Below are 27,070 nucleotides of genomic sequence, written 5' to 3'. Positions count from 1 at the left end.
ATCTATTTCCCATGAAGTGATGGGAACAGATGCCATGATCTTAGTTTTTTGAATGTTGAGCTATAAGCCAACTTTTTCACTCTCCTCTTTCACTTTCATCAAGAGGCTTTTTAGTTCCTCTTCACTTTCTGCCATAAGGGTGGTGTCATCTGCATATCTGAGGTTATTGATATTTCTCCCGGCAATCTTGATTCCAGCTTGTGCTTCATGCAGCCCAGTATTTCGCATGATGTACTCCACATATAAGTTAAATAAGCAGGGTGATAATATACAGCCTTGACGTACTCCTTTCCTGATTTGGAATGAGTCTGTTGTTTCACGTCCAGTTCTAACTGTTGCTTCTTGGCCTTCTTGGCCATACAGATTTCTCAGGAGGCAGGTAAGATAAGGTGAGGCACGTACCTTTGCCTCAGTTCTCTTATTTTTTAAATGGGAAAACAGCTCCCACCCTACTTACTTCATGGTTAGAGAATAAAACAAACCATACACATTTTAATGTTTTGGAGATTATAAACCACTTCATAAAACCAAAAGAATTGTTATTATGCAAAGAGAATTCTGTCAACTGGTCAGTAGTTAATATTTCTTTGAAGCAATGTTCAGTTTGTATGGAAATATTATAGATACAAATAAATAAACAATAAATACAAGGTAAAACGTTCTATATCAAAGACTTTCAAACTTCTCATTTCATAATTTTCTTCAGAACTTTTATGATCCTAGCAGTTAGGGACCACCATCATCTTCAAGATTATTCTAGATGGTCTCAGCACAAAACTCCAGTATGTATGAATATGAAATATTTGTGACAGAACAAGTGGCAAGTGTTCTTTCTCTAATTCTAATGTTACCCGCTGTCATTTAATTCAGACCCAGTTTCCAAATTCACACACAAAAAGCTTTCAGCAATGCTGTGTACTTTCATATCCTGCCTGAAGGATGTTTCAAATGGCGTGAAAAACAAACACAAAGGCCCTGAGGCTGGAATGAACTAGTCATACTTGAGAATGAGAAGACCAGCGTGGCTCTAATAGAACAAAAAAAGGTAGGTGATGAGAGGAAATAAGGCTGGAAGAAAAGGCAAAGACTAGATCACAGAGGGCCTTGAAGGTTATGGTGATTTTATTCTACAATGGGAAACCAAGTTTTGAATGAGGTAGTGACATAATGTGATGACTGATTCTTTTTATAAAATTTTTAATTGGAGGATAACTGCTTTACAACGCTGTGTTGATTTCTGCCGTACAACAATGTAAATCAGTCATAATTTTATATACATATATATATATATATATATATATATATATATATATATAAATTTCCCCTCCCTCTTGAGGCTCCCTCTCCCTTCCCATTCCACCCTTGTAATGAATGATTTTACCAGGTCATTCCTGTGAAACTTTCAGTTCCAAAAGATACTCTGGACACCTTTACACTTCAAAAGAACTAGATCCTTCATAAAGTACAAATTTTTATTGAATTTCTGAGCACAAATTTTTTTTTCATGTAAAGGAAACCCAAGGAGTGAACAGTGAGATAAGAATTTTCCAAAGCAGAAAAATGTTTTTGCTTTGAGTATATTTCTGTATATATATTATCTTTGACAGGAAGTAAGTAAGCAAATATTTTTAAAAATCAGTATACCCCTAATAATCAAGAAATCAATTCTGGATAAACCTTAAAATCATCTGGATGATAAAAAAAACAAACCTGATGTCCAGCTCCCAATTTCAGACATTCTAATTTACTGACTTGGTGTAAAGTCCAAGCACTGCTTTTTTTTTTAAGCACTGATATTTTTGAAAAGGCTCCTTGCTAAAGTTGAGAACCATTACCTCAAGAAAGCCCTGAGACATGTAGGACTTTACTGATCAATAAAAAGTCAACAACCTCAGATATGCAGATGATATCACTCTAATGGAGGAAAGTGAAGAGGAACTCAAGAGCCTCTTGATAAAGGTCAAAGAGGAGAGTGAAAAAGCTAGCTTAAAACTCAACATTCAGAAAACTAAGATCATGGCATCGGGGTCCCATCACTTCATGGCAACAGACGGGGAAAAAGTGGAAACAGTGACAGACTTTATTTCCTTGGCCTCCAAAATCATTACAGACCGTGACTACAGCCAGGAAATTAAAAGATGCTTGCTCCTTGGAAGGAAAGCGATGACCAACCTAGACAGCATATTAAAAAGCAGAGATATTACTTTGCCTACAAAGGTCTGTAAGTCAAAGCTATGGTTTTTCTCAGTAGTCATTATGGATGTGAGAGCCGGACCATAAAGAAAGCTGAGCGCCGAAGAATTGCTGCTTTTCAACGGTGTTGGAGAAGACTCTTGAGAGACCTCTGGATAGCAAAGAGATCAAATCAGTCAATCTTAAAGGAAATCAAGCCTGCATGTTCATTGGAAGAACTGTTGCTAAAGCTGAAGTTCCAATAATTTGACCTCCTAATGCAAAGAGCATACTTACTGGAAAAGATCCTGATGCTAGGAAGGATTGAGGGAAGGAGGATAAGTGGGTGACAGAGGATGAGGTGGTTGGATGGCATCCCTGATTCAATGGAAATGAATCTGAACAAACTCCAGAAGAGAGTGAAGGATGGAAGCCTGGTGAACTGCAGTCCAAGGGGTCACATAGAATTGGATATGAGTTAGTGACCGAACAACAACAAAAAGTCCGCACTGTCCAAAATGGTAGCCACTAGTCACATGAGTAGCAAAATTAATTAAACTTAAAAATAAGCTTACTAGTCATACTAGCTACACTGTAAGTGCAAATGTGGCTACCATACTAGCACAGATACAGAATATTCCCATCACCACATAAGTTCCACTAAACAGAAGTGTAGGTAATGAAGGAGGAAAGATGGTTCCTAAATTTTCTGCCTGAGTAGCTAGGTGAATGGCAGTGCCATTTACTGAGAGATGGGGAAAACCAGGGGACTAGCAAGTTTAGATAGAGAAGGAAATGGCAACCCACTCCAGTATTCTTGCCTGGAGAATCCTGTGGATAGAGGAGCCTGGTGGGCTGTTGTCCATGGGGTCTCACAGAGTCGGATGCAACTGAAGCAACTTAGCATGTGTGCATGCATTGGAGAAGGAAATGGCAACCCACTCCAGTATTCTTGCCTGGAGAATCCCAGGGACAGGGGAGCCTAGTGGGCTACCGTCCATGGGGTCACGCAGAGTTGGACATGACTGAAACGACTTAGCAGCAGCAGCAAGTTTAGAAATAAAATTAAAGAGCTATTTTTCACAAGAAGAAATGTTGAGGAAACAAAGATCAGGGAGAAGTTGGAACTAGAGACACAAATTTGGAATATGTTAATGTACAGATAGCATTTAAATCACAGGATTATAATTTATTGCAAAATGGTACCCCTTTGGAAGGCCTCTTGACAATGAATGGCAAAATTACAAAGGCATTATTCTTCTACTCCAGGACATTGATCTAACATAGATGAAATAATCTGTATACAAGGTGCTTTGTTGCAGCATTGTTCAGGATAACAAAGGCTAGAAACAACATCATCTATGGTTAACTGGCTGTATAAATTATGATACATTCACATATTAGAACAGAGATGTAAAACAGAATGTGAATGCTCTCCACATACTAAAATGGGAAGATTTTCAGGATATACCATTAAGTTAAAAGTGTAAAACTAAGGGGCAGAACAATATTTATAGGATGTTACATTGGGGAAAAACAAAGAATAGAGTAAGAAAAAAATACTTAGATTTGCTTATATTGGTGTAAAAACCACTGGGAGAAGATACAAAAACTAGTAAGAGTGAAGTTATCTTTATGAAGCAGGGGTGGAGAGGAGTGTAGCAGTATAGTGATCTTGGTGGCAGCAAGACTTCTTGATGTGTCTCTTGTTACGTTATTTTCATTTCTGAACCATGTTAATATATTACCTGGCTATAAGACAATTCTACTAACATTTTCTAAAAGGAAATAATAATCAGCTACATTAAGGGATCAATGAGATAAGGACTAAAATTGACCACTGAATTTGGCAAGTTGGAAATGATCTTAACCAGCGAGGTTTCAAATGTTAAAAGTAGGAAGGAAAGCCTGTTTAGAGTGGATTGAAAAAACCAGAGATAATCAGTATAAAAAACTTTTCAGAAGAAGGCAGAGAAATTGGGAAGTCATTTAGGAACATGTGATGTCTAGCAAGCTTGGAGTTTTTTAAGATGGACTATACAATATTTTACTTGTAAATTAATTGAAGTGGTCAGGTACAGAGTAAGAAACTGATGAAGGAAGACGTGTTATAAAACCAAAACTCTTGAACAGACCAGGGGTATGGTTCTAGTACACATGTTGGTGGTTGGGTGGCCCTTGGATAAAGGCAGGGACAGTTTATTTGTTAAAACCTAAGGCAGGATGTAAGGTTACAAATCATGCTGCCTTTTCCTTAACATACACATAACATGCACATACTCCAACTTCAATGGCCTTCCACTGCACATGCATTTAATGCTCAAACACTTACTATGGTCCATGAGATTCTCCATGACCTGGGCAGTACCCACCTCTCCAAACTTATACAACATCACTTGCTCCTTGCTCACTACACTCCACTTACATAGACCTTCTTTCAGTTCTTGAAACATGACAAGTTATTTTTTGCTTTGGGGCCTCCATTTCAGCCTTGACTATTATAAAACTTTTTGTCTCTCTATCCATGTCTTTAGGTTCATCACTCTCTATTCTTCACTTATGGTCTTCCAAGGTTTCATTCTACTGAAATCTGATCATGTCTTTTCCTTTATCAAATAGAAACCAAGGCTGTGCAAGGTTCAACCTGGAAATCAACAGAATAAGCAGAGGTTCTGTTTTATAATCTTGGAGCTAGGATCTATGAAAGGAGGTCACTGATGCCAAAGGTCACAGTGAAAGCAGAAGCTGACAACAGGGAAGGCAGTGGGGATGAGGCAATGGACAAGGAATGTTAAGAGAAGCTGCTCTGCCATTACTACTTTTATTATTATATTACCTTAAGATAGAATTTGCATACCATAAACCTTACCCTTTAGTGGGCAGTTGTCTTAGTTTAACAAATGTATACAGTTTTACAACCTCTACCATTCCGTTACCCCTTCCCCAAATTCCCATGTATCCCCTCCGCCCACTGATATTCTTTGGTGCATTTCTGTCCCTATGGTTTTGCCTTTTGTAAATGCCACCTAAATGAAGTCATATAGAATGTAGCCTATTGAGTCTGATGTCTTCCATTGAACATAATGCATTTGAGATTTATCAATGCAGTTGAGTGTATAAACTACTGCAGCCTTTCAATAATGCATTTTGTACATGGTTTAAATGGATTGCTACTATTCCTACTGTCTACACAATAAAGTCCAAATTTTGAGCAGTCATACACACACAAAAACAAATATTCAGAATCAGAGTCCACTTTTAAGTCCAGGTATTCCATCACACCAGTGGTGCTCATAGTCTCCTAAACTAGGCAATTTTATACCTCAAAGTTTTTGCCCATCTACTCCTTTTGAAATGTCCTTCCCCTCCTTTCTTTGCTCATCTAGTGAATTCTAATTCTCCTTCAATAGCTGAGGTCAATTGTGATCTCTACTGCCTCTCACCACCACTACACTATACTTCACACTACTAGCATGTGTGTGTGCATGCACACACACACACACATTTCCCCTGTTCCTAATCTCTAATGAAGTGTGCTTGGAGAGGAGGTAATGAGGTATAAGTAACACTCTCATTATTAATCTTATAGTACTCTAGCCTATGTCTATTGTAGCGCAGTATTCTGTATCATACTTTTTATATGACTGCCATATTGGGTAGGTTGAGAAGACTGTTGAAGACAAAAGACTTTGTATGAGCCATGTTTTTCTCCTAGTTCATAGCACAGTTCCCTTACTGAATAAGGGCTAAAATTAAAAAAAAAAAAAGGATGCGTGAAGTAGCCCATGAAGGCAGGCATGTCCCCAAATATCTTTTAAGATGCTTTGTGTTTCATGGACTCCCTATAAATCCCACGCCCTCGCCTCAAAAGAAAAAAAAAAAACTTTTGAAAGTCACTTCTATAGAACACTTCTTTCTTAGAAAAAGAAATATAATTGCCCTGTTTGTTTTCTGTTTCATCCATTTTTGAATTGGATGGAGTTTGAATTGGATGGATTTCCCACCTAAGCAAAATCAATCATCATTAACAAATATTTATTGGAAATACACTGCCCTTTGTCTTGGAAATTTTAAGATAAACAATATGATTTTAGTAGAATAATTTATTTTTACTTCATGTTCAGATTGTGGTAAGAGTAGCAATGAATACTGTTGAACTGCTTATGGTAGCATTCCACATGACTGCTGTCTAACTCAGGATAAAAAGAGGTTAACTCTTGTTCATTTCCAAGGCAAACCATTCAATATCCCAGTAATCCAAGTCTATGCCCCAACCAGTAATGCTGAAGAAGCTGAAGTTGAACGGTCCTATGAAGACCTACAAGACTTTCTAGAACTAACACCCCCAAAAAGATGTCCAGATGTCCTTGTCATTATAGGGGACTGGAATGCAAAAGTAGGGAGTCAAGAAACACCTAGAGTAACAGGCAAATTTGGCCTTGGAGCACAGAATGAAGCAGGACAAAGGCTAATAGAGCTTTGCCAAGAGAACATACTGGTCATAGTAAACACTCTCTTCCAACAAAAAGAGAAAACTCTACACATGGACATCACCAGATGGTCAATACTGACATCAAATTGATTATATTCTCAGCAGCCAAAGATGGAGAAGTTCTATACAGTCAGCAAAAATAAGACAGGAGCTGACTGTGGCACAGATCATGAACTCCTTATTGCCAAACTCAGACTTAAATTGAACAAAGTAGGGAAAACCACTAGACCATTCAGGTATGACCTAAATCAAATCCCTTAATGATTATACAGTGGAAGTGAGGAATAGATTTAAGGGACTAGATCTGATAGACAGAGTGCCTGAAGAACTATGGATGGAAGTTCATGACACTGTACAGGAGACAGGGATCAAGACCATCCCCAAGGAAAAGAAATGCAAAAAGGCAAAATGGTTGTCTGAGGAGGCCTTACAAATAGCTGTGAATAGAAAAGAAGTGAAAGGCAAAGGAGAAAAGAAAAGATATATCCATTGAATGCAGAGTTCCAAAGAACAGAAAAGAAAGATAAGAAAGCCTTCCTCAGCGATCAATGCAAAGAAACAGAGGGGGAAAAAACAGAATGGGAAAGACTAGAGATCTCTTCAAGAAAATTAACGATACCAAGGGAACATTTCATGCAAAGATGGGCACAATAAAGGACAGAAGTGGTATGGACCCAACAGAAGCAGAAGATATTAAGAGGAGGTGGCAAAAATACACCGAAGAACTATACAAAAAAGATCTTCAAGACCCAGATAATCACCATGGTGTGATCTCCAACCTAGAGCCAGACATCCTGGAATGTGACGTCAAGCGGACCTTAGGAAGCATCACACGAACAAAGCTAGTGGAAGTGATGGAATTCCAGTTGAGCTATTTCAAATCGTAAAAGATAATGCTGTGAAAGTGCTGCTCTCAATATGCCAGCAAATTTGGAAAACTCAGCAGTGGCCACAGGACTGGAAAAGGTCAGTTTTCATTCCAATCCCAAAGAAAGGCAGTGCTAAAGAATGTTCAAACTACCACACAACTGCACTTATCTCACGTGCTAGTAAAGTAATGCTCAAAATTCTCCAAGCCAGGCTTCAAAAGTACATGAACCACCATGGGTATACATGTGTTTCCCATCCTCAACACCCCTCCCATTTCCCTCCCCATCCCATCCCTCTGGTTCATCCCAGTGCACCAGCCCTGAGCACCCTGTATCATGCATTGAACCTAGACTGGTGATTTGTTTCACATATGATAACTTCCACGTTTCAATGCCAAGGCGGATTCATGTCAATGTATGGCAAAACCAATACAATACTGTAAAGAAAATAATAAATAATAAAATCCAGATGCAAAAAAATAAACAAAAAAACAAAAGTACGTGAACCGTGAACTTCCAGATGTTCAAGCTGGATTTAGAAAAGGCAGAGGAACCAGAGATCAAATTGCCAACATCTGTTGGATCAGCGAAAAAGCAAGGGAGTTCCAGAAAAATACATACTTCTGCTTTATTGACTATGTCAAAGCCTTTGACTGTGTGGACTACAACAAACTGTGGAAAATTCTGAAAGAGATGGGAATACCAGACCACCTGACCTGCCTCTTGAGAAACCTGTATGCAGGTCAGGAAGCAACAGTTAGAACTGGACATGGAACAACAGACTGGTTCCAAATAGGGGAAGGGGTATGTCAAGGCTGTATATTGTCACCCTGTTTATTTAACTTATATGCAGAGTACATCATGAGAAACACTGGGCTGGAGGAAGCACAAGCTGCAATAAAGATTGCCAGGAGAAATATCAATAACCTCACATATGCAGATGGCACCACCCTTATGGCAGAAAGTGAAGAAGAACTAAAGAACCTCTTGATGAAAGTGAAAGAGGAGAGTGAAAAAGTTGGCTTAAATGTCAACATTCAGAAAACTAAGATCATGGAATCCAGTCACATCACTTCATGGCAGATAGATGGGGAAACAGTGTAATCAGTGACAGGCTTTATTTTTGGGAGCTCCAAAATCACTGCAGATGGGGCCTGCAGCCATGAAGTTAAAAGACACTTGCTTCTTGGGAAGAAAATTTATGACCAAGGTAGACAGCATATTAAAAAGCAGAGACATTACCCACAAAAGTCCATCTAGTCAAAGCTATGGTTTTTCCAGTAGTCACGTACAGGTATGAGAGTTGGACTATAAAGCAAGCTGAGGGCAGAAGAATTGATGCTTTTGAACTGTGGTGTTGGAGAAGACTCTTGATAGTCCCTTGGACTGCAAGGATATCCAACCAGTCCATCCTAAAGGAGATCAGTCCTGAATATTCATTGGAAGGACTGATTCTGAAGCTGAAACTCCAACACTTTGGCCACCTGAAGCGAAGAACTGACTCACTGGAAAAGACCCTGATGCTGGGAAAGACTGAAGGCAGGAGGAGAAGGGGATGACAGAGGATGAGATGGTTGGTTGGCATCACTGACTCAATGGACATGAGATTGAGTAAACTCTGGGAGTCGGCAACGGACAGGGAGGCCTGGTGTGCTACAGTCCATGGGGTTCCAAAAAGTAGGACAGGACTGAGTAACTGAACTGAACTGACTTAACTCTTGAGAAATTTTCAGTTTCTATTTTATAGCACTCTTGCATCTCATGCCCTTCAAACACATTATACAAATGTACATGCATGAGAACATTTTTAAAATGAAAATACTCAGGTTATCAATGGTGTCTTATATGATGAATAAAATTTTGAGTGTCGAATTAAAATTTTATTTTAAATTATTTAGCAAACCTTATAATGTTCATTTAGCTTTGGCTTCTTTTAAGGTGTTAGGAAGCTAAGAATTGGTGTAAGACTACTTTTGATGCTTCCTTCAGAGTAACTAAAAGCTTCACTTCAGAGTCAGATAAAAAATGACACTTCTATTGAAAAATATCTTTTAAAAATTTCCATGAATCTCTTTTTATGGCTAATGTTTATCAAAGTCATGGTTACTGCTCATAGAAATTATAAAGTTCTCATGTGTCTGAATTAGTATTTTCAAAAGTAATAAATGTACAGGAACATCTTGGTTAGGTATACTCCAAAGCATCATCATTCAAATACTATTACTATAGAACTGGTAATGGGTAGGACATGGTATCTGAACTTGTATTAAGCAGTGATGTGCTTTGAAGTAGTTTTCTCTTTCCAAAAAAATTTAAAGGTGTTCTACAAGAAGCACACTTTTTTGGGGGGAAAATAGTGAATAAGTAAAATAACTTTATATTCAAAAGATTTTATTTTAGTCAATTATAAATTTGTGAGAACAGTGTGGGCCGAAATAAAGGTAAGATCTGCTATATAAAGTGAAGTTTCACTAAATAAATAAGAAATATTAACGTTTTAAAGAAATATATATAAGGGGAACAATACATGATAGAAAAAAGTTTTTACCCTGTGTGAAAATCTTAAGTGCATATTACTTAGATATTTAACTCATTGAAGTCAGACCAAATGAAGATCTCTGTTTAATAATGCAAGTTATTGTGAGTACCTGAAAGAATAAACTGCTTTCTATTAAAAGTAAAAATAAACTCTGTGCTTATACTAATCACTCAATTACATGAGGTTTTTCTGTTTAAATTACCTATGACGTTTATTATAAGACATTAAATGTGGATAGTCCTTGTTTAAAAAAAAAAACTCCAGCTATGCTAAAACCTGTTTTCCAAAGCAGGTTAAGAGGTAAATAAACACTAAAGAGTTTTGCCTGCAATAGCATTTACTGCTCTTGGGAGAAGGGTGGAGAAATAGTTTTAGGATTTTAACCCCAATTATTACATCCGAGAATTAGAAATTATGATGTTGTACAGATAAACAATTATTTATTGAGCTTCTTGAGGCATCTGGGCATAAGAATGATCCCAAACCTTAGAATTTAGTACTAGAACAGAAATACATTTTACTGTAAAGTACATACTACAAATTACTTATTGAAGTATCAGATACTTTATAAGTTTACATTTCCAAAAAGTTATTAATTTATTAACATTGTATTTTCAATTATTGGCTTTGCTTCCCAAAAAGATCATTATTAGAGGGGTTTATTTAACTTCAAAGTCTTCTTTCTGCAGCGGCACTATGTCGAACGCTATTAGAAGTTGTTTACTTTTTTGTTTTTGTTTTTTTTAAGGATACAAAAGATTCCTGGGTTACAAATTTAAGATCTAATATAATGATCTAACAACATGCAAGTTTGCAAAGGAAATGTTCACACAGCCTTAATGAAAATGGCACTAATGAACTCAATATATATTGTATATATTAATTCTTAGACTACAACTCTTAATCCAGGTGTTAAAGAGTTTACATATCCCACAGTAAATTAGCCTTCTGTATAAGAATTGGTTAAAGAATACTCACTCCCATTGAAAATATGTCCTAAACTCTTGTTTGAATGGAAACTCTTGCCATGGAAACAGACAGTGAAAGGAATATTAAAGCCGTTTTATGGTATCTAGTTGCTCCATTAACTCAACTGTACGTGATTGTTTGAGACTCTTCTCCAAGTTCAAACATGTCAGGCTTGTTCTTCAAGACTTTCAAGCTGGGACTTATATTAAAAAACAGTGCCAAGCAAGAAGTTTAAGTAAACATAAAACCATCTCAGAAACAACTACAGGAATTCAACTTGATTATATAAATCCCTCATCAACACAACAAGTAGTGAAACCAAACATTTTCACTGGATTTACAGTTTATCTTGTTAAGATTTCTTCTTTGACCTATAGATTAATTGAAAGAATATATATTAATTTTCAAATATATGGATTTGTTCTAAATATTTTTTATTATATTTATTTTTAACTGATTGATGATTGCTTTATAAATACTGTTCATTTTTTTCTTTTAAACTGATTTCTAGATTAATTGCACTTTGGACAGAGAACATAATCCTACCTTCTGAAATGTGTTGACAATTTACTTTGGAGCCTAAAATATAATCATTTTCCATTAATAAATTAATCCGATGGTATAGTATTTTATGAGGCTAAAATTGTTGAGTCTTTAAATCTTACTGATTTCTTAACTTGGCCTATTCCATCAATTATATAGAGAGATGTGCTATATAATTGCTTAATATGATACGGACTACTAGTTTCTTCCTGTAGGTTTTTAAAAGTTACTTCTATTTTGATAATATGTAATTAAGTGGATGCAAGTTCAAAAGTTACTAAAATTCTCCCTCATTCCATTCTGTTGTTGCTGCTTAGTCGCTAAGGCATAGCCGACTCTTTGCAACCTCATGAAATGAGCACGCCAGGCTTCCCAGTCCTTCACTAACTTCCAGAGTTGACTCTGATTTATGGTCATTAAATAGGTGACACTACCTAACGATCTCATCCTCTGCCGCCCCCTTCTCCTCTTGCCCTCAATCTTTCCCAGTATCAGAGTCTTTTCCAATGAGTTGGCTCTTTGAACTAGGTGGCCAAAGCATTGGAACTTCAGCATTCTCTTTCCAATGAATGTTCAGGGTTGATTTCCTTTAGGATTGACTGGTTTGATCTCCCTGCTGTCCAAGAGACTTTCAAGAGTCTTCTCCAGCACCACAATTCAAAAGCATCAATTCTTTGGTGCTCAGCTTTCTTTATGGTCCAGCTCTCACATTCATACATGACTACTGGAAAAACCACAGCTTTGACAATATGGACCTTTGTCTATAGCAAAGTGATGCCTCTGTTTTTTAATATACTGTCTAGGTTTGTCATAGGTTTCCTTCCAAGGAGCAAACATATTTTATTATCCTGGCTGTAGTCACCATCCGTAGTGATTTTGAAGCCTAAGAAAAGAAAATTTGTCACTGCTTCCACTTTTGCCCTTCATACTTGTCATGAAGTGATGGGACTGGATGCATTTTACCCCTAAGTATTTCATACATTCCATTCTTCCCCTGAGTATTTCTTGTAAATTGGTAGTTATTACAACCAGTGGTTTGACTAGATCTCATTTTAATTCTTTGGCAAGTATACTTATGATAGTCCTATTTACTTGCTACGATAGTATATCAGGAATCACAAAGGCTTCAGATAGCTCCACGGTAAAGAATCTGCCTGTAATGCAGGAGAGATAGGAGAAGCGGGTTTGATCCTTGGGTTGGGAAGATTCCCTGGAGGAAGAAGTTGGCAACCCACTCCAGTATCTTTGTCTGGAAAATCTTGGGTTTAAACAAGTGCCATGTTTGCACTTGCATGAACCTGCAAGTTAGAGGCCCCTTAAAATTTGCACCCTAGTTGCCATTCCTGCCTCACCCTAGACCTTGCCCTGCAATGCATGCTGCTGTAGGTCTTTTCTTTTTTCTTTTTGTTTCTCATTATGATGGGGTGAAATTTACCCAATACTGGGAACTGAGAAGGTTCTATATGAATCTGCTCAAATACTTTAAATATGTTCTTCATGCAGTAAAGGTGAGCTAATCAGTGCTTTTATCATCAGTGATGTACCCTAAAATGATTCTGCTAATATACATTAATAACACTCAATTTATCATTTATTGTTAATTCCTAAGCCTTTATAGAGCTTTCAGCAACTAAGCCAAACTTATGAGTCATTGTCATTAAGGTGTTCAAATAATTTATTTACCTTATTCAGGTTCTTTTTCTATATGGTGGCATTTTTTTTTTTTTAATTCTCAGCTGGAAAACTATCACAGGCACCTACTCAGTTACTCCAGAATATACTGATATAAAACAGTAACCTTTTAAAAAATCACACTTAATTGCTCTACAAAATTTGTTTCAAAATGCAAGCATCCTCAGTTCAGTTCAGTTCAGTCACTCAGTTATGTCCGACTCTTTGCAACCCCATGAATCGCAGCATGCCAGGCCTCCCTGTCCATCACCAACTCCCAGATGGGAGTTGAGTTTACTCAAACTCACGTCCACCAAGTCGGTGATGCCATCCAGCCATCTCATCCTCTGTTGTCCCCTTCTTCTCCTGCCCCCAATCCCTCCCAGCATCAGGGTCTTTTCTAGTAATGGTTTATTTCTATAAGCAAAATGTAACATTTTACCTCTTCCACTAAATACAGTCAGAAAAAATCAAAACGCAAATTCTTAGAGATGGTTTCAGTGCTGTGGCTCCTGGTTTAGACTGCAAAGGTCTTTTAAGTGGGTTACTGTTAGTATAAATTTGTTTGTCAGATTTGCCCCATTTGTGCACCAGGGCTGAGATTAGAGTTGAAGCAAGGTAGTGCCTAGGGCCGGCTTCCCAGGTGGCTAGGTGGTGGAGAATCCACCTGCCAATGCAAGAAACATGGGTTCAATCCCTGGGTCAGGAAGATCCCCTGGAGGAGGAAATGGCAACTAACTCCACTATTCTTGCCTGGGAAATCCCATGGACAGAGGAGCCTGGCGGGCTACGTCATGGTCATGCCATCAGAGCATCACAAAGAGTCAGACACAACTGGGCAAGGAGTGCCTAGGGCACAAGATTTAAGGAGGCATTCACTTTTTTTTTTTTTCATTTATTTTTATTAGTTGGAGGTTAATTACTTTACAATATTGTAGTGGTTTTTGCCATAAATTGACATGAATCAGCCATGGATTTACAAGTATTCCCCATCCCGATCCCCCCTCCCACCTCCCTCTCCACCCGATTCCTCTGGGTCTTCCCAGTGTACCAGGCCCGAGCACTTGTCTCACGCATCCAGCCTGGGCTAGTGATCTGTTTCACCCTAGATAATATACATGTTTCGATGCTGTTCTCTCTAAACATCCCACCCTCGCCTTCTCCCACAGAGTCCAAAATTCTGTTCTGTACATCTATGTCTCTTTTTCTGTTTTGCATATAGGGTTATCGTTACCATCTTTCTAAATTCCATATATATGCGTTAGTATACTGTATTGGTCTTTATCTTTCTGGCTTGCTTCACTCTGTATAATGGGCATTCACTTTTAAGGTGGTGCAGATGCAGTCTTCATTTCCACCCACGTGAGAAGTGAGTTCTTATATTTAGTGTCCTAGAAGCCTCTCTTGCCATGTTCTAGTCAAGGCTCTGCAGTGCACCTATCCAAATATATTTTAGAATTGACATTGTAGGTGTCAAAAAAATAGTTTCTCAACAACTTCGCCAATAATGCTATGGTCTGAAAACTACAATATCTTCTCAGACCACCTTGCACAAATGTAGTAAACTGACTTTGAAGAAAATACTACTCAACTTTTGATAGCCTGGGTTTTTTGTGTGTGGTTTCTGTTTGTTTTTGTAGACTGTTTTGTTTTGTTTTGTAGTCTGTTTCTAGACTTCTTTATGCTCAGTGGCAAAATATTCTGATGATTTTCCTCTAAAGTTTACATTGCTTGATTTTCAAATGTCATTCTGAATGACTATTTTCAGTGGTCATCATTCATGTTTTCTCACAGAAGAGACACCAAGGTTTGGGTTTATTTGCATCTCCACTATAAAACTCATATTTTATCTATGGCACAGCCTGCTAACTGTTCCCTAATATCCATTTTACTTATCTTCCTTAGTAATAGAACCCTTGAGGTTTAGCTGGGTAATGCAATTGACCAGAATAAAGATTCATTTTTCTGTCTCCTTTGCTAGAGGCAGGTGTGGCTATCTTCCCCCTTTCTTCTTGTTGACTGGAATGGGCATATCAACTATGGTTCAAGCAGCCATCTTGGGCTACCAGCTGGAAGTCTATACTGAGGATGGTGGATTGGCACAATAGGAGACTGGGTCCCTGATGGCTTTCAGGCTACCCTGTCAGCACTAGACCATCAACACTGGTAAAAACAGAAATACATGTTTCTTTTATTTAAATGTCATCAAGTGTTTCTACTGCCGGCAGATAATCCTAATTCCAACTGAAACTGCACTAACTGGAGATTTTTATGTTTAGTAAATAACAATTCTGAGAGGCTCCTCATTCATATTAAGAAAAAGTAGCTGCTGTAGTCATTTTGTCAACAAATGTCATTTGTTCTTAAGCTTCAGCTAAAGTCAGCTACACTGAAAGAAGAGTGGCTATGTACTGGAGAGATAAGAAATTCCAGGACATAAACTATTTTGCAGGGAGATTAATTTATCATTAAAAAAGTAAAGAGAAAATTGAAGGCATTCCAAAGAGACAAGCAATACAGTTGATGTTTACAACTCAGTCCCAGTTGTATCTTTTGCCTTTGGTTCTGCAAAAATTTCCTTGTGTTTTCTAAACAAGTTATCCTTTTTCTTAAGGAAAAAAAAAAAAAACCATTTAACAAAATGGCTTCCTTCTATTAGTGATAACCAAAAGAATACTAACCAACAGACCAGGTGATACATAAAGCAGTGCCTCGTTTATTCTGTATTATTGAGGAACAAGGTATTCTGGTAAGTAAGGTATTCCAGGAAATAAAAACTTTACCAGTAACTTAAGCTTATCCCCATGCGCCCTCTGCAAGCCATCATTGAATGCAGTTTGGCTTTTTATTTTACAAAACAACTACACATTTATCATTGTATTCAATTAAATTTTGATCTTCATTCCTTTTAATGATTTTCCTTCGAAGTTATAAGGTACTTTCAACTTACATATGAGGAAATTAATAGTTTGATGTGAGAGTTGGACTGTGAAGAAAGCTGAGTGCTGAAGAATTGATGCTTCTGAACTGTGGTGTTGGAGAAGACTCTTGAGAGTCCTTTGGACTGCAAGGAGATCCAACCAGTCCAACCTAAAGGAGATCAGTCCTGGGTGTTCATTGGAAGGACAGATGCTGAAGCTGAAACTCCAATACTTTGGCCACCTCATGTGAAGAGTTGACTCATTGGAAAAGACCTTGATGCTGGGAGGGACTGGGTACAGGAGGAGAAGGGGACAACAGAGGATGAGATGGCTGGATGGCATCACTGACTCGATGGGTGTGAGTCTGGGTAAACTCCGGGAGTTGGTGATGGACAGGGAGGCCTGGCATGCTGCGATTCATTGGGTCGCAGAGCCAGACATGACTGAGCGACTGGACTGAACTGAACTGATGTATAAAAACTGAAAAGCATGTTTGTTTTGTGGTTTGAATTTGCTGCAAGGATCAATCAAAGAGACTGTTGTATGTAATCCTGACTTCGGTATAACCTGGGCTTCTTACAGTTTCTGCAAATTGTAAGTACTCAAAAACATACAAGTGTAAAACTTGGGTCTCTATAAGAGCATTTGAGAAAGAGGTAATAATATGAGTGAAGGCTTGAGTCACTTAGCTGAGCCTTTAGATATGAATAACGTTTCCACTTTCAGAGATGGAGTAAGTGGACAGTGTTTCATTGCTAATCACTGGAATTCAACTAATCAGGCTCTTTGAGGGAGCCCTTCTCCACATGATCAGGCTTATTTCACCATCCAACGTGCAGAGGTGGGTCGGGGGGAAGCTTCTCCACGTTATCATAAATGCAAGTTGAATTTTTAAAAATTCTTTGTCACCTACAATTAGCTATTTATATTGTGGTTTTTACAGAATTAGGTATACAGTGCTTAGTAAAATACCTTTGTGATGTATTTGGCAACAAGGTCATTTATGTACCTAAGCTCTTATTATCTGACTTGTATTTTATACTGTTGCATAAATCATATCTAGGAGTTCAGAGTTATATATGTATTAACTTAAATTCATAGTCAGTAAATGGTGATCAGCCACCATTGAGCCTAATTTATCATTTTATTTTACTGGATGCTTGTGTTTTAAATGTCAGGTTACTTCCCTAAACATTGGTCTTTTTTACCAAGTTGGCTTAAAAAGTGTTATAGTTTTCTCATTTTACAAATGCAGAAATCAATGGTCTGGAGTGAGGAGTTTATGTAGATTTATGACACTGGGGGATTCTTAACTGCCTTTAGGGGGGTAGTTTGAATTTTATTTACAATATAAGTATATGCATATTATCTGTTTAAATTCTGGTCTTGGCTTTTGTTCATAAATTTTCTTAAAAATAGGTAGTTTCAGATTACAGGTGGAGGAAAGTAATCATCTGGCTGAGCACTCATTCTATGACAGTGATTAGCCTCTGCAGTCAATTGCTACTGAGTGCAGTTTAGCATTTTGTTATCCAAAACAAAATATAGATATTTGGTATAAATATTCTTTTATTATTCAACTAAATTTTGAGTCTGTTTTCTTTTCCCAAACGCTTATCTGAACTATTGCTTCCTTTTCAATTTAAAAATATAGTAAATAATTGGCCAAGAAGCATATTGTTTTAAGCATCAAAACACTAATTTTAGTATAAATATTTTGATATAAAACACAGTGTCCTGCTTTCCTAAACAGAACATTGTATATGAAGCATAATAAGACTCTTTCATTTTGACTCAAGGTTGTCAAAATGGTCATTATTTTACTAAGCTTTAATACTGCAAACAAAGTCTTCAGGAACTACTTGGATATGCACACACATACATGCACACACATACAAACAAGTCTATTCCTATAATAAGCCCCATGCCACTGCTCTTTTTCAGCTATCATTTATCATTTTTGATTATCATCAATATGCCATTGATTCTAATCTTCTTCCTTATCTCACATATAACTGTGCAGTTAGTGGTTTCCAATTTCTTTCTTACTTTTTTTTTTGGGGGGGGCAATGGTTCAGTTTTTTTTTTTTCAAATGAAATCTTACATAAATATACAAAATAAAAAGATTTGTGCTATGGAAACGGAACAGAAGATCACGTTTTCTATTCTTAAGCCTCTATGCTTGGTTCCCAGTGCACAACACTGAGGTGTCTGATGGAAACCCAGGCCACCACCAAGCTAATACTGCTGGTCAAACCTGGGAGTAACTTTCTCTATTTTGAGGGATGAATTCTGGGGGGAAATGTCATCTGGTATCTTGTACAAAAGGCAACAATAAAAAAGATCCATGATCTCATTACTCAATAGCCTCTGAGTATAACAAAGAGAGAAGAAAAACATTTTATAAAATTCAAATATTTAAACAACATAGAAAGGGGAAAAAGGAAAAGAAATGCCTCCTTCAATCTTGTACATACCCACCATCCCCTCAAGATCTTTCTCCTCAAAGTTACTTGTGAGTCCTTCCATAATGTACAGGAGCATGCATGTCTGTCTATGTATACATATGTGTGTGAATAAAGCCTTTTAAATAAAACTTTATACATACAAAAGTTATCATACTATACAGTTATACACTTTGTTTTTTCTCATTTAATAATAATATCAGCAATCTTTTTTAAAATTAATCTTTCATAGTTGTGTTTCACACAGTTGAGTTATCCAAACTAACTTCCAGATCAGCAGAAGGTTACTGTGAATACAACTGATTGTGTATCTGAACATGATGAGGCATTTTCCAAGAGAAGCATGGTGGTAAAATGCTCAATTTTCCCCATAAAGATCATTTATTCCATAATATGTCTACAACGGAACACTACCTTCAAAACAACATAAAAAATAGCGATGTTATACTTCACTACAATAGAATTCAATCACCATGAGTAATAATATTTCTATGGAAAAATGTATTTAGAGTTCTAAGTTGAAACTGGAAATACCTCTCCAGAGGTAGAAAGGCACAATGGGAAACGTGGGTTTTAGACTCAAAAAACCTGAATTTTAATCCTGGCACTGTCAATACCAGTTTTATCACTTTGAGCAAGTTACTTAACTAAGGTTCAGTTTCTCAGTGTAAAAAGGAAATAATGGTATTTACTTCTCAGGTTGTTTTGTGGATCAAATGAACTTATAGAACATTGCCTGGCACACAATACGGTACTGTTCAATTCCTTTCCATTCACCTATGAAGAGATTAGGATTTTGTGATTAGCTTCAAACTTCAATGGCCTACAGAAGGGGGACAGGGAGAGAGTAGGCAACAAGAATAGAGAGAGATTCATGGAAACAGGACAGTTGTAGGTATTCTTGATGGTTATAAAGGATAAAGAATCTAAACAGCTTTTTTATTTTGACCAGTGCCTCAATTGCTGCCTTTATTTTTGCTCTCATGGGTATAGGAATTGACCATCTCTTTTGCTTTATATTTCTATTTTCTATTGCCTTCATTTATAGACTCCACTCCCAACTTCCCTAGCCAATAGCAAGACAGAATTTAGTCCTAGTTTCTCCTCCTAAAGTTACACACAGTTAAACACACCTGATATAAAAACACACACCTGGAGACTGACTTATAGAATGGCAGAGTGAGGACCTCAGTGAACTCACTCCCCCTCAAACAACGAAAATAAAAGCAAACAAACTATTTCAGAACTCTGGCATTTAATGAAAGGCACGGAAAGAACTATAAAATACAACAGAAACTACTGAAACTTGATGCCCTTGAGAAAAGCAGCAGCCCAGGCATCTGAGATGGAATATGGTCCAGAGAGCACGTAATTAATGAATATGCCAGTTCCAATCCTGTCTGTTGGCTGGGGAACCTGTGACCTTTATCCTTCTGAATTCAAGTTCATCTCTTTTCCCCCCTAACTACCTGTGAGAATTAAATAATGTCATATGGTAACAACAACAAAACACTCATGAGTACTGTCATGAGTTATTTACCTTAAAAAACTTGCTAAATCCAACATCTCTACCTTTAAGATGAAAGATATACTATTTGCAGTCAAACCATTTAGAAGCTTTAGACTTTGTTCTAAGACTGCACTTTACTTTTCCATGAAGTTATTATCCATTAACATTTCTAAAAAGAATGACAATAAGGCCACAATTGTAATCTGACATAAATCAAAGGGACAGTATTGAAATTCTTCAGGAAAGTATTTCTCTGCACTGGGTGTCAATCTTTCTGGTACATTTCTCAAAAATATGATTTCTATTCTTTCCTCCGTATTAGAGTAAGCTGTCTATCACAACTAGCTGCTTTAGAATAGATCCTTTTTGCAAAGCACCAATCCTACAATTATACTGCTTTTCTCCCTCTGATTTCAAAACAGCATTTAAAAAGCAAATCTTAACCCAGACAATCCAATCTATAACATACTATAAATTTATAGACTTCCAAATGTATATACAATGTTGCAGTATAATTGATTTACTTTTATTTTGCTTTTATATCATCAAAGTATTAATAGCTAACCATGACTTTTCTTAATTTGAAAATAAGCAAACATTAATACATATTTTAATAAGATTAAACTCCTACCTTAGGAGAAGTGGAGAAATCTCTTCCTGCAGAAACACCTGTGTTTTCATTTACTCCTCCCGTCTTTGGTGAGATGGCTGGTGGGGCTGGGGCTTTTCTTTTTACTCGCCTTTCAGTTTCCAGTTCTTGAACTGGACTTAGCAAATTGTTTGCAGGAGGAGTTGGTTTAGGTTCATAAAAAGGATTTGATCTAAATGAAGAGGAATTACTGTTACATATCTTTATAAAAATAGTTTATTCCCAACTAAAATACTGTAATATCTTTATTTATAAAACTAGAACATACTGAAAATAAGGAAAAACCCAAACCAATGATAACTTACAATTTGGAAATAGTCACAATTAATCTTTTGTTTTGTGAATCATTAACAATAAAATCTTCCCTTTTAAGAAATATTTTAAAATCTTTAAAATACAAAGTCATACTCAGCTCCACTATATACAGACGTTGGGAAAATGTTTGTAATGAAAGTAAATCCTATGTATTCTCCACATCCACAGAAAAGGAAATAAGATGAGGAAACATTTATTTATTTTTTAATGCTCCTCTCACCAAACATTTTTTCCCTTGCATTTCATCTCTTCCTCTGTGTTAAAATTCACTTATTAGGGACTATCCTTTAGAAGTTCATTCAGTGAAGCTCTTTTAATAGCAAATTCTCCCAGGCACTGAAAACGTCTTTATTCTAGTCTCATACTTAAATGATAGTTTAGCTGGGTAATTTATTCTAGTTGTTAGTTAATTCACCTCAGTGCTTTGAAACAGTAGCCCACTGTTGGCTTAGTACTGCTCTTTTGTAATTTATCTCATTTCTGGTTGTTGTTAAGATCTCCTTATGTCTGGTTTTGAGCAATCTTACTACAACATGTCTAAGTGTGTATTTTTTTTAATTTATCTGGCTTCAGACTTCTTGAATTTTCCTGAGTCTGGAGACTCATGTGTTTCAGTAGTTCTGAAAAATCATCAGCCACTATGCCTTTGATAGCCTCTTTGTTATTTTCTCTATTCTTTTCACTAGCAAATCATATCAAATTATGTTGAATTACCTCTTTCCTACATATTTTTACAAATTTATATATCTCCTGTTCTACATTCTGAATAACTCCTTCACATTCTTCACAAGATCCAGTTAACCTTTTCTCGTTTCATTGTGTCTAATTTAATGTTCAATTCTCCATGAATTTTAATTTCATAAGCATATTTCCTTATATGGCTTGTATATAATACCTTAGGTACAGAGATTTGAGTCATTAATCATTTGTACATATTTATTTTATAGTCTCTATCTGATAAATCTATCATTTGAATTCCTTGCATTTATAATCCTGGTCTTGACTCTTCTCTTAATAAATGATTTCCTTGTGTATTTTGTAATCCCAGATTGTGAGTTCAGGACTTATTGAGGAAATCCTATGTAGTCTGAGCTGGGAGAGCTGTTCAGAGTGTTTCATGCTTGGATTTGCCAAGTATCTTATTTTCTTGGCTTGGGCAGGGGGCGGGGGTGGGGGCGGTGTTCCTGGACTATCCTGCCAACATAACATCAAATCCACATGAGGGTATGTTTATGCTTATAACTTCCTAGAGAAGTTCTCTTTTCTTCTCTACCTAGAGTTTAGGTCCAGACAGAAAACCTTCCTTTCCTGTTAACTCTATGAGTAGATATTTATCCAGTTGAAAGAAGTTAAAAGAAAGTGAAAGTCGCTCAGTCATGTCTGACTTTTTGCGATTCCATGGACTATAGGCCACCAGGCTCCTCTGTTCATGCAACTCTCCAGGCAAGAATATAGGAGTGGATTGCCATTCCCTTCTCCAGGAGATCTTCCCGACCCAGGGGTTGAACCCAGGTCTCTTGCATTTAAGGCGGTTTCTTTACCATTTGGGGCTTCCCTGATAGCTCAGTTGGTAAAGAATTTGCCTGCAATGCAGGAGACACCGGTTCAATTCCTGGGTTGGGAAGATCCACTGGAGAAGGGATAGGTTACCTACTCCAGTATTCTTGGGCTTCCCTTTGGCTCAGCTGGTAAAGAATCCGCCTGTGATATAAGAAACCTGGGTTCAATCCCTGGGTTGGGAAGACTTCCTGGAGAAGGTAAAGGCTACCCACTCCAGTATTGTGGCCTGGAGAATTCCATGGACTGTACAGCCCATGGGGTTGCAAAGAGCAGACATGACTGAGTAAATTTCACATCCTTTACCATTTCAGCCACCAGGGAAGCCAGTTAGTCATCCATAAACACAAGTATCTAGTATATATGATGATTATTCTTCCTATTCCTATTATAACATTGCTATTATAATAAAAGTAATAAATTTATTGTTATTTTTATTAGTTTGTTGCAAAATTTTTTTTTTTTTTTGCAATACCACTCTGTTCCCTAGAGTTCAATATCTTGTATGCACAGTAACAATAGCGTTTCTGAGTCTACAAGGCTAACACCCAGACCACCCAAACATACTAAGTATACCAAGGGAACTCCATCTAGTTATATAAGGTCTGTACTGGTAATAGCCTTCTGTATTCAGTTACGTATGTTCTTTTAACTGCAACAGAAGTAGATTCTTTTAGAACCAATAACCAAGTATCTACATCCCTGCCTAACAACGGTCTGCTCTCATGAGACTCTGGGTACCAAGTAATCTAAACGAGAGAGGGGAAGGAAAACATACTTGTTGGTCACTCTCAACCTGTACTAGTCGCAACAGTTAGTGTCATGTGACTCCTCCTCATTGAGCTGGAGATATAGCCTCAGAATCTCTCTTACCTCTGCAGGCCTTACCAAGTTATTTTTCAAACACTAAAAGTAGTTCAAAGGGAGGTAACAAATAAAGAAATGGAATTAAAAAAAATTTTTTTTAACTCCAAAACTTATAAAATGAAAAAAAACTCCCCTCTCCCCCTCAAAACTTACTCTTTGCTATCTGATGTTAAATGTTTCAGTACTGAACAAACCCACTTCAATCTAACTGAATTAATTGACATGCGAACTATTTGGATGATATTTTTTAAAACTATTCCTAATTACATCTCTCTATAACAAATTTCCACAGAAGTCTGTAACATGGTAGCTGCCACAATAATCATTATTAACTTGCTATGTAAGTATGATTAGATTTAAGAAAAATTTTGAGGACTTAAGGATCAGTTCAGTTACTCAGTCGTGTCTGACTCTGCGACCCCATGGACCACAGCACGCCAGGCCCCCCTGTCCATCAACAACTCCCAGAGATTAACCAAAATCATTTCCATTGAGTTGGTGATGCCATCCAATCATCTCTTCCTCTGTCATCCTCTTCTCCTCCTGCCTTCAATCTTTCCCAGCATCAGTGTCTTTTCAAATGAGTCAGCTCCTCGCATCAGGTGGCCAAAGTATTGGAGTTTCAGCTTCAACATCAGTCCTTCCAATGAACACTCAGAACTGATCTCCTTTTAGGATGGACTGGTTGGATTTCCTTGCTGTCCAAGGGACTCTCAAGAGTCTTCTCCAACACCACAGTTCAAAAGCATCAATTCTTCAGTGCTCAGTCTTCTTTATAGTTCAACTCACACATCCATGCGTGACTACTGGAAAAACCATAGCTTTGAATAGACGGACCTTTAACAAAGTAATGTCTCTGCTTTTTAATATCCTTTCTAGATCGGGCATAACCTTCCTTCCAAGGAGTAAGCGTCTTTTAATTTCATGACTGTAGTCACCATCTGCAGTGATTTTAGAGCTCCCAAAAATAAAGCTTATCACTGTTTCCACTGTTTCCCCATCTATTTGCCATGAAGTGATGGGATTGGAGGCCATGATCTTAGTTTTCTGAATGCTGAATTTTAAGCCAACTTTTCACTCTCCTCTTTCATTTTCATCAAGAAGATCTTTAGTTCTTCACTTTCTGCCGTAAGGGCGGTGTCATCCGCATATCTGAGATTATTGAAATTTCTCCAGGCAATCTTGATTGCAGCTTGTGCTTCTTCCAGCCCAGTGTTTCTCATGATGTGCTCTGCATATAAGTTAAATAAGCGGGGTGACAATATACAGCCTTGACGTACTCCTTTTCCTATTTGGAACCAGTCTGTTGTTCCATGTCCAGTTCTAACTGTTGCTTCCTGACCTGCATACAGGTTTCTCAAGAGGCAGGTCAGGTGGTCTGGTATTCCCATCTCTTTAAGGATTTCCCACAGTTTAGTGTGATCGACACAGTCAACAGCTTTGGCATAGTCAATAAAGTAGAAATAGATGTTTTCCTGGAACTCTGTTGCTTTTTCGCTGATCCCACAGATGTTGGCAATTTGATCTCTGGTTCCTCTGCCTTTTCTAAAACCAGCTTGAACATCTGGAAGTTCACAGTTCACATACTGTTGAAGCCTGGCTTGGAGAATTTTGAGCATTACTTTACTAGCGTGTGAGATGACTGCAACTGTGCGGTAGTTTGAGCATTCTTTGGCATTGCCTTTCTTTGGGATTGGAATGAAAACGGACCTTTTCCAGTCCTGTGGCCACTGCTGAGTTTTCCAAACTTCCTGGCATTTTGAGTACAGCACTTTCACAGCATCATCTTTTAGGATTTGAGATAGCTCAACTGGAATTCCATCACCTCCACTAGCTTTGTTCATAGTGATGCTTCCTAAGGCCCACTTGACGTCATGTTCCAGGATGTCTGGCTCTAGGTGAGTGATCACACCATTGTGATTATCTGGCTTGTGAAGATCTTTTTTGTACAGTTCTTCTGTGTATTCTTGCCACCTCTTCTTAATATCTTCTGCTTCTGTTAGGTCCATACATTTCTGTCCTTTATGGAGCCCATCTTTCCATGAAATGTTCCCTTGGTATCTCTAATTTTCCTGAAGAGATCTCTAGTCTTTCCCATTCTATTGTGTTCCTCTATTTCTTTGCACTGATCATTGAGGAAGGCTTTCTTATCTCTCCTTGCTATTCTTTGGAACTATGCATTAAAATGGGTATATGTTTCCTTTTTTCCTTTGTTTTTCGCTTCTCTTCTTTTCACAGCTATTTTAAGGCCTCCTCGGAAAGCCATTTTGCTTTTTTGCATTTCTTTTTCTTGGGGATGTTCTTGATCCCTCTCTCCTGTACAATGTCACGAACCTCCGTCCATAGTTCATTAGACACTCTTGTCTATCAGATCTTGCCCCTTAAATCTATTTCTCACTTCCACTGTATAATTGTAAGGGATTTGATTTAAGTCATACCTGAATGGTCTAGTGGTTTTCCCTACTTTCTTCAATTTAAGTCTGTTTGGGCAATAAGGAGTTCATGATCTGAGCCATAGTCAGCTTCCAGTCTTGTTTTTGCTCACTGTCTAGAGCTTCTCTATCTTTGGCTGCAAAGAATATAATCAATCTGTTTTCGGTGTTGGCCATCTGGTGATGTCCATGTGTAGAGTCTTATCTTGTGTTGTTGGAAGAGGGTGTTTGCTATGACCAGTGCATTCTCTTGCCAAAACTCTATTAGCCTTTGCTGTGCTTCATTCCATACTCCAAGGCCAAATTTGCCTGTTACTCCAGGTGTTTCTTGGAGAAGGCAATGTCACCCCACTCCAGTACTCTTGCCTGAAAAATCCCATGGACAGAGGAGCCTGGTAGGCTGCAGTCCATGGGGTTGCTAAGAGTCAGACACGACTTAGCAACTTCACTTTCACTTTTCACTTTCATGCATTGGAGAAGGAAATGGCAACCCACTCCAGTGTTCTTGCCTGGAGAATCCCAGGGACGGGGGAGCCTGGTGGGCTGCCGTATGGGGTCGCACAGAGTCGGACACGACTGACGCGACTTAGCAGCAGCAGTCAGGTGTTTCTTGACTTCCTACTTTTGCATTCCAGTCCCCTATAATGAAAAGGACATCTTTTTTGGGTGTTAGTTCTAAAAAGTCTTGTAGGTCTTCATAGAACTGTTCAACTTCAGCTTCTTCAGCGTTACGGGTCGGGGCATAGACTTAGATTACCGTGATATTGAATGGTTTGCCTTGGAAACAAACAGATCATTCTGTTGCTTTTGAGATTGCATCCAAGTACTGCATTTCGGACCCTTTTGTTGACTATGAGGGCTACTCCCTTTCTTCTAAGGGATTGTTGCCCACAGTAGTAGATATATAGTGGCCATCTGAGTTAAATTTACCCAATCCATTCCATTTTAATTTGCTGATTCCTAAAATGTCAATGTTCACTCTTGCCATCTCCTGTTTGACCACTTCCAATTTGCCTTGATTCATGGGCCTAACATTCCAGGTTCCTATGCACTATTGCTCTGTACAGCATTGGACCTTACTTCTATCACCAGTCACAT

At 37.7% G+C, this 27,070-nt stretch overlaps 1 protein-coding gene across 7 annotated transcripts in view; it reads right to left on the bottom strand.

Annotated features, from left to right (window-relative positions):
• Positions 1 to 27,070, bottom strand: part of EHBP1 (EH domain binding protein 1) — a 427,094-nt gene that overhangs the window by 144,284 nt on the left and 255,740 nt on the right. For all 7 annotated transcript variants that reach the window (XM_043468858.1, XM_043468857.1, XM_043468863.1 and 4 more), the window contains one exon: positions 20,784 to 20,973. In XM_043468858.1, the coding sequence (XP_043324793.1) occupies positions 20,784 to 20,973 (190 nt within the window). The remainder of the gene's footprint in view (positions 1 to 20,783; positions 20,974 to 27,070) is intronic.

The sequence above is a fragment of the Cervus canadensis genome, chromosome 5, assembly GCF_019320065.1.
Source record: "Cervus canadensis isolate Bull #8, Minnesota chromosome 5, ASM1932006v1, whole genome shotgun sequence".
Classification (NCBI taxonomy): domain Eukaryota; kingdom Metazoa; phylum Chordata; class Mammalia; order Artiodactyla; family Cervidae; genus Cervus; species Cervus canadensis.
This window is presented reverse-complemented; position numbering and strand designations above follow the sequence as displayed.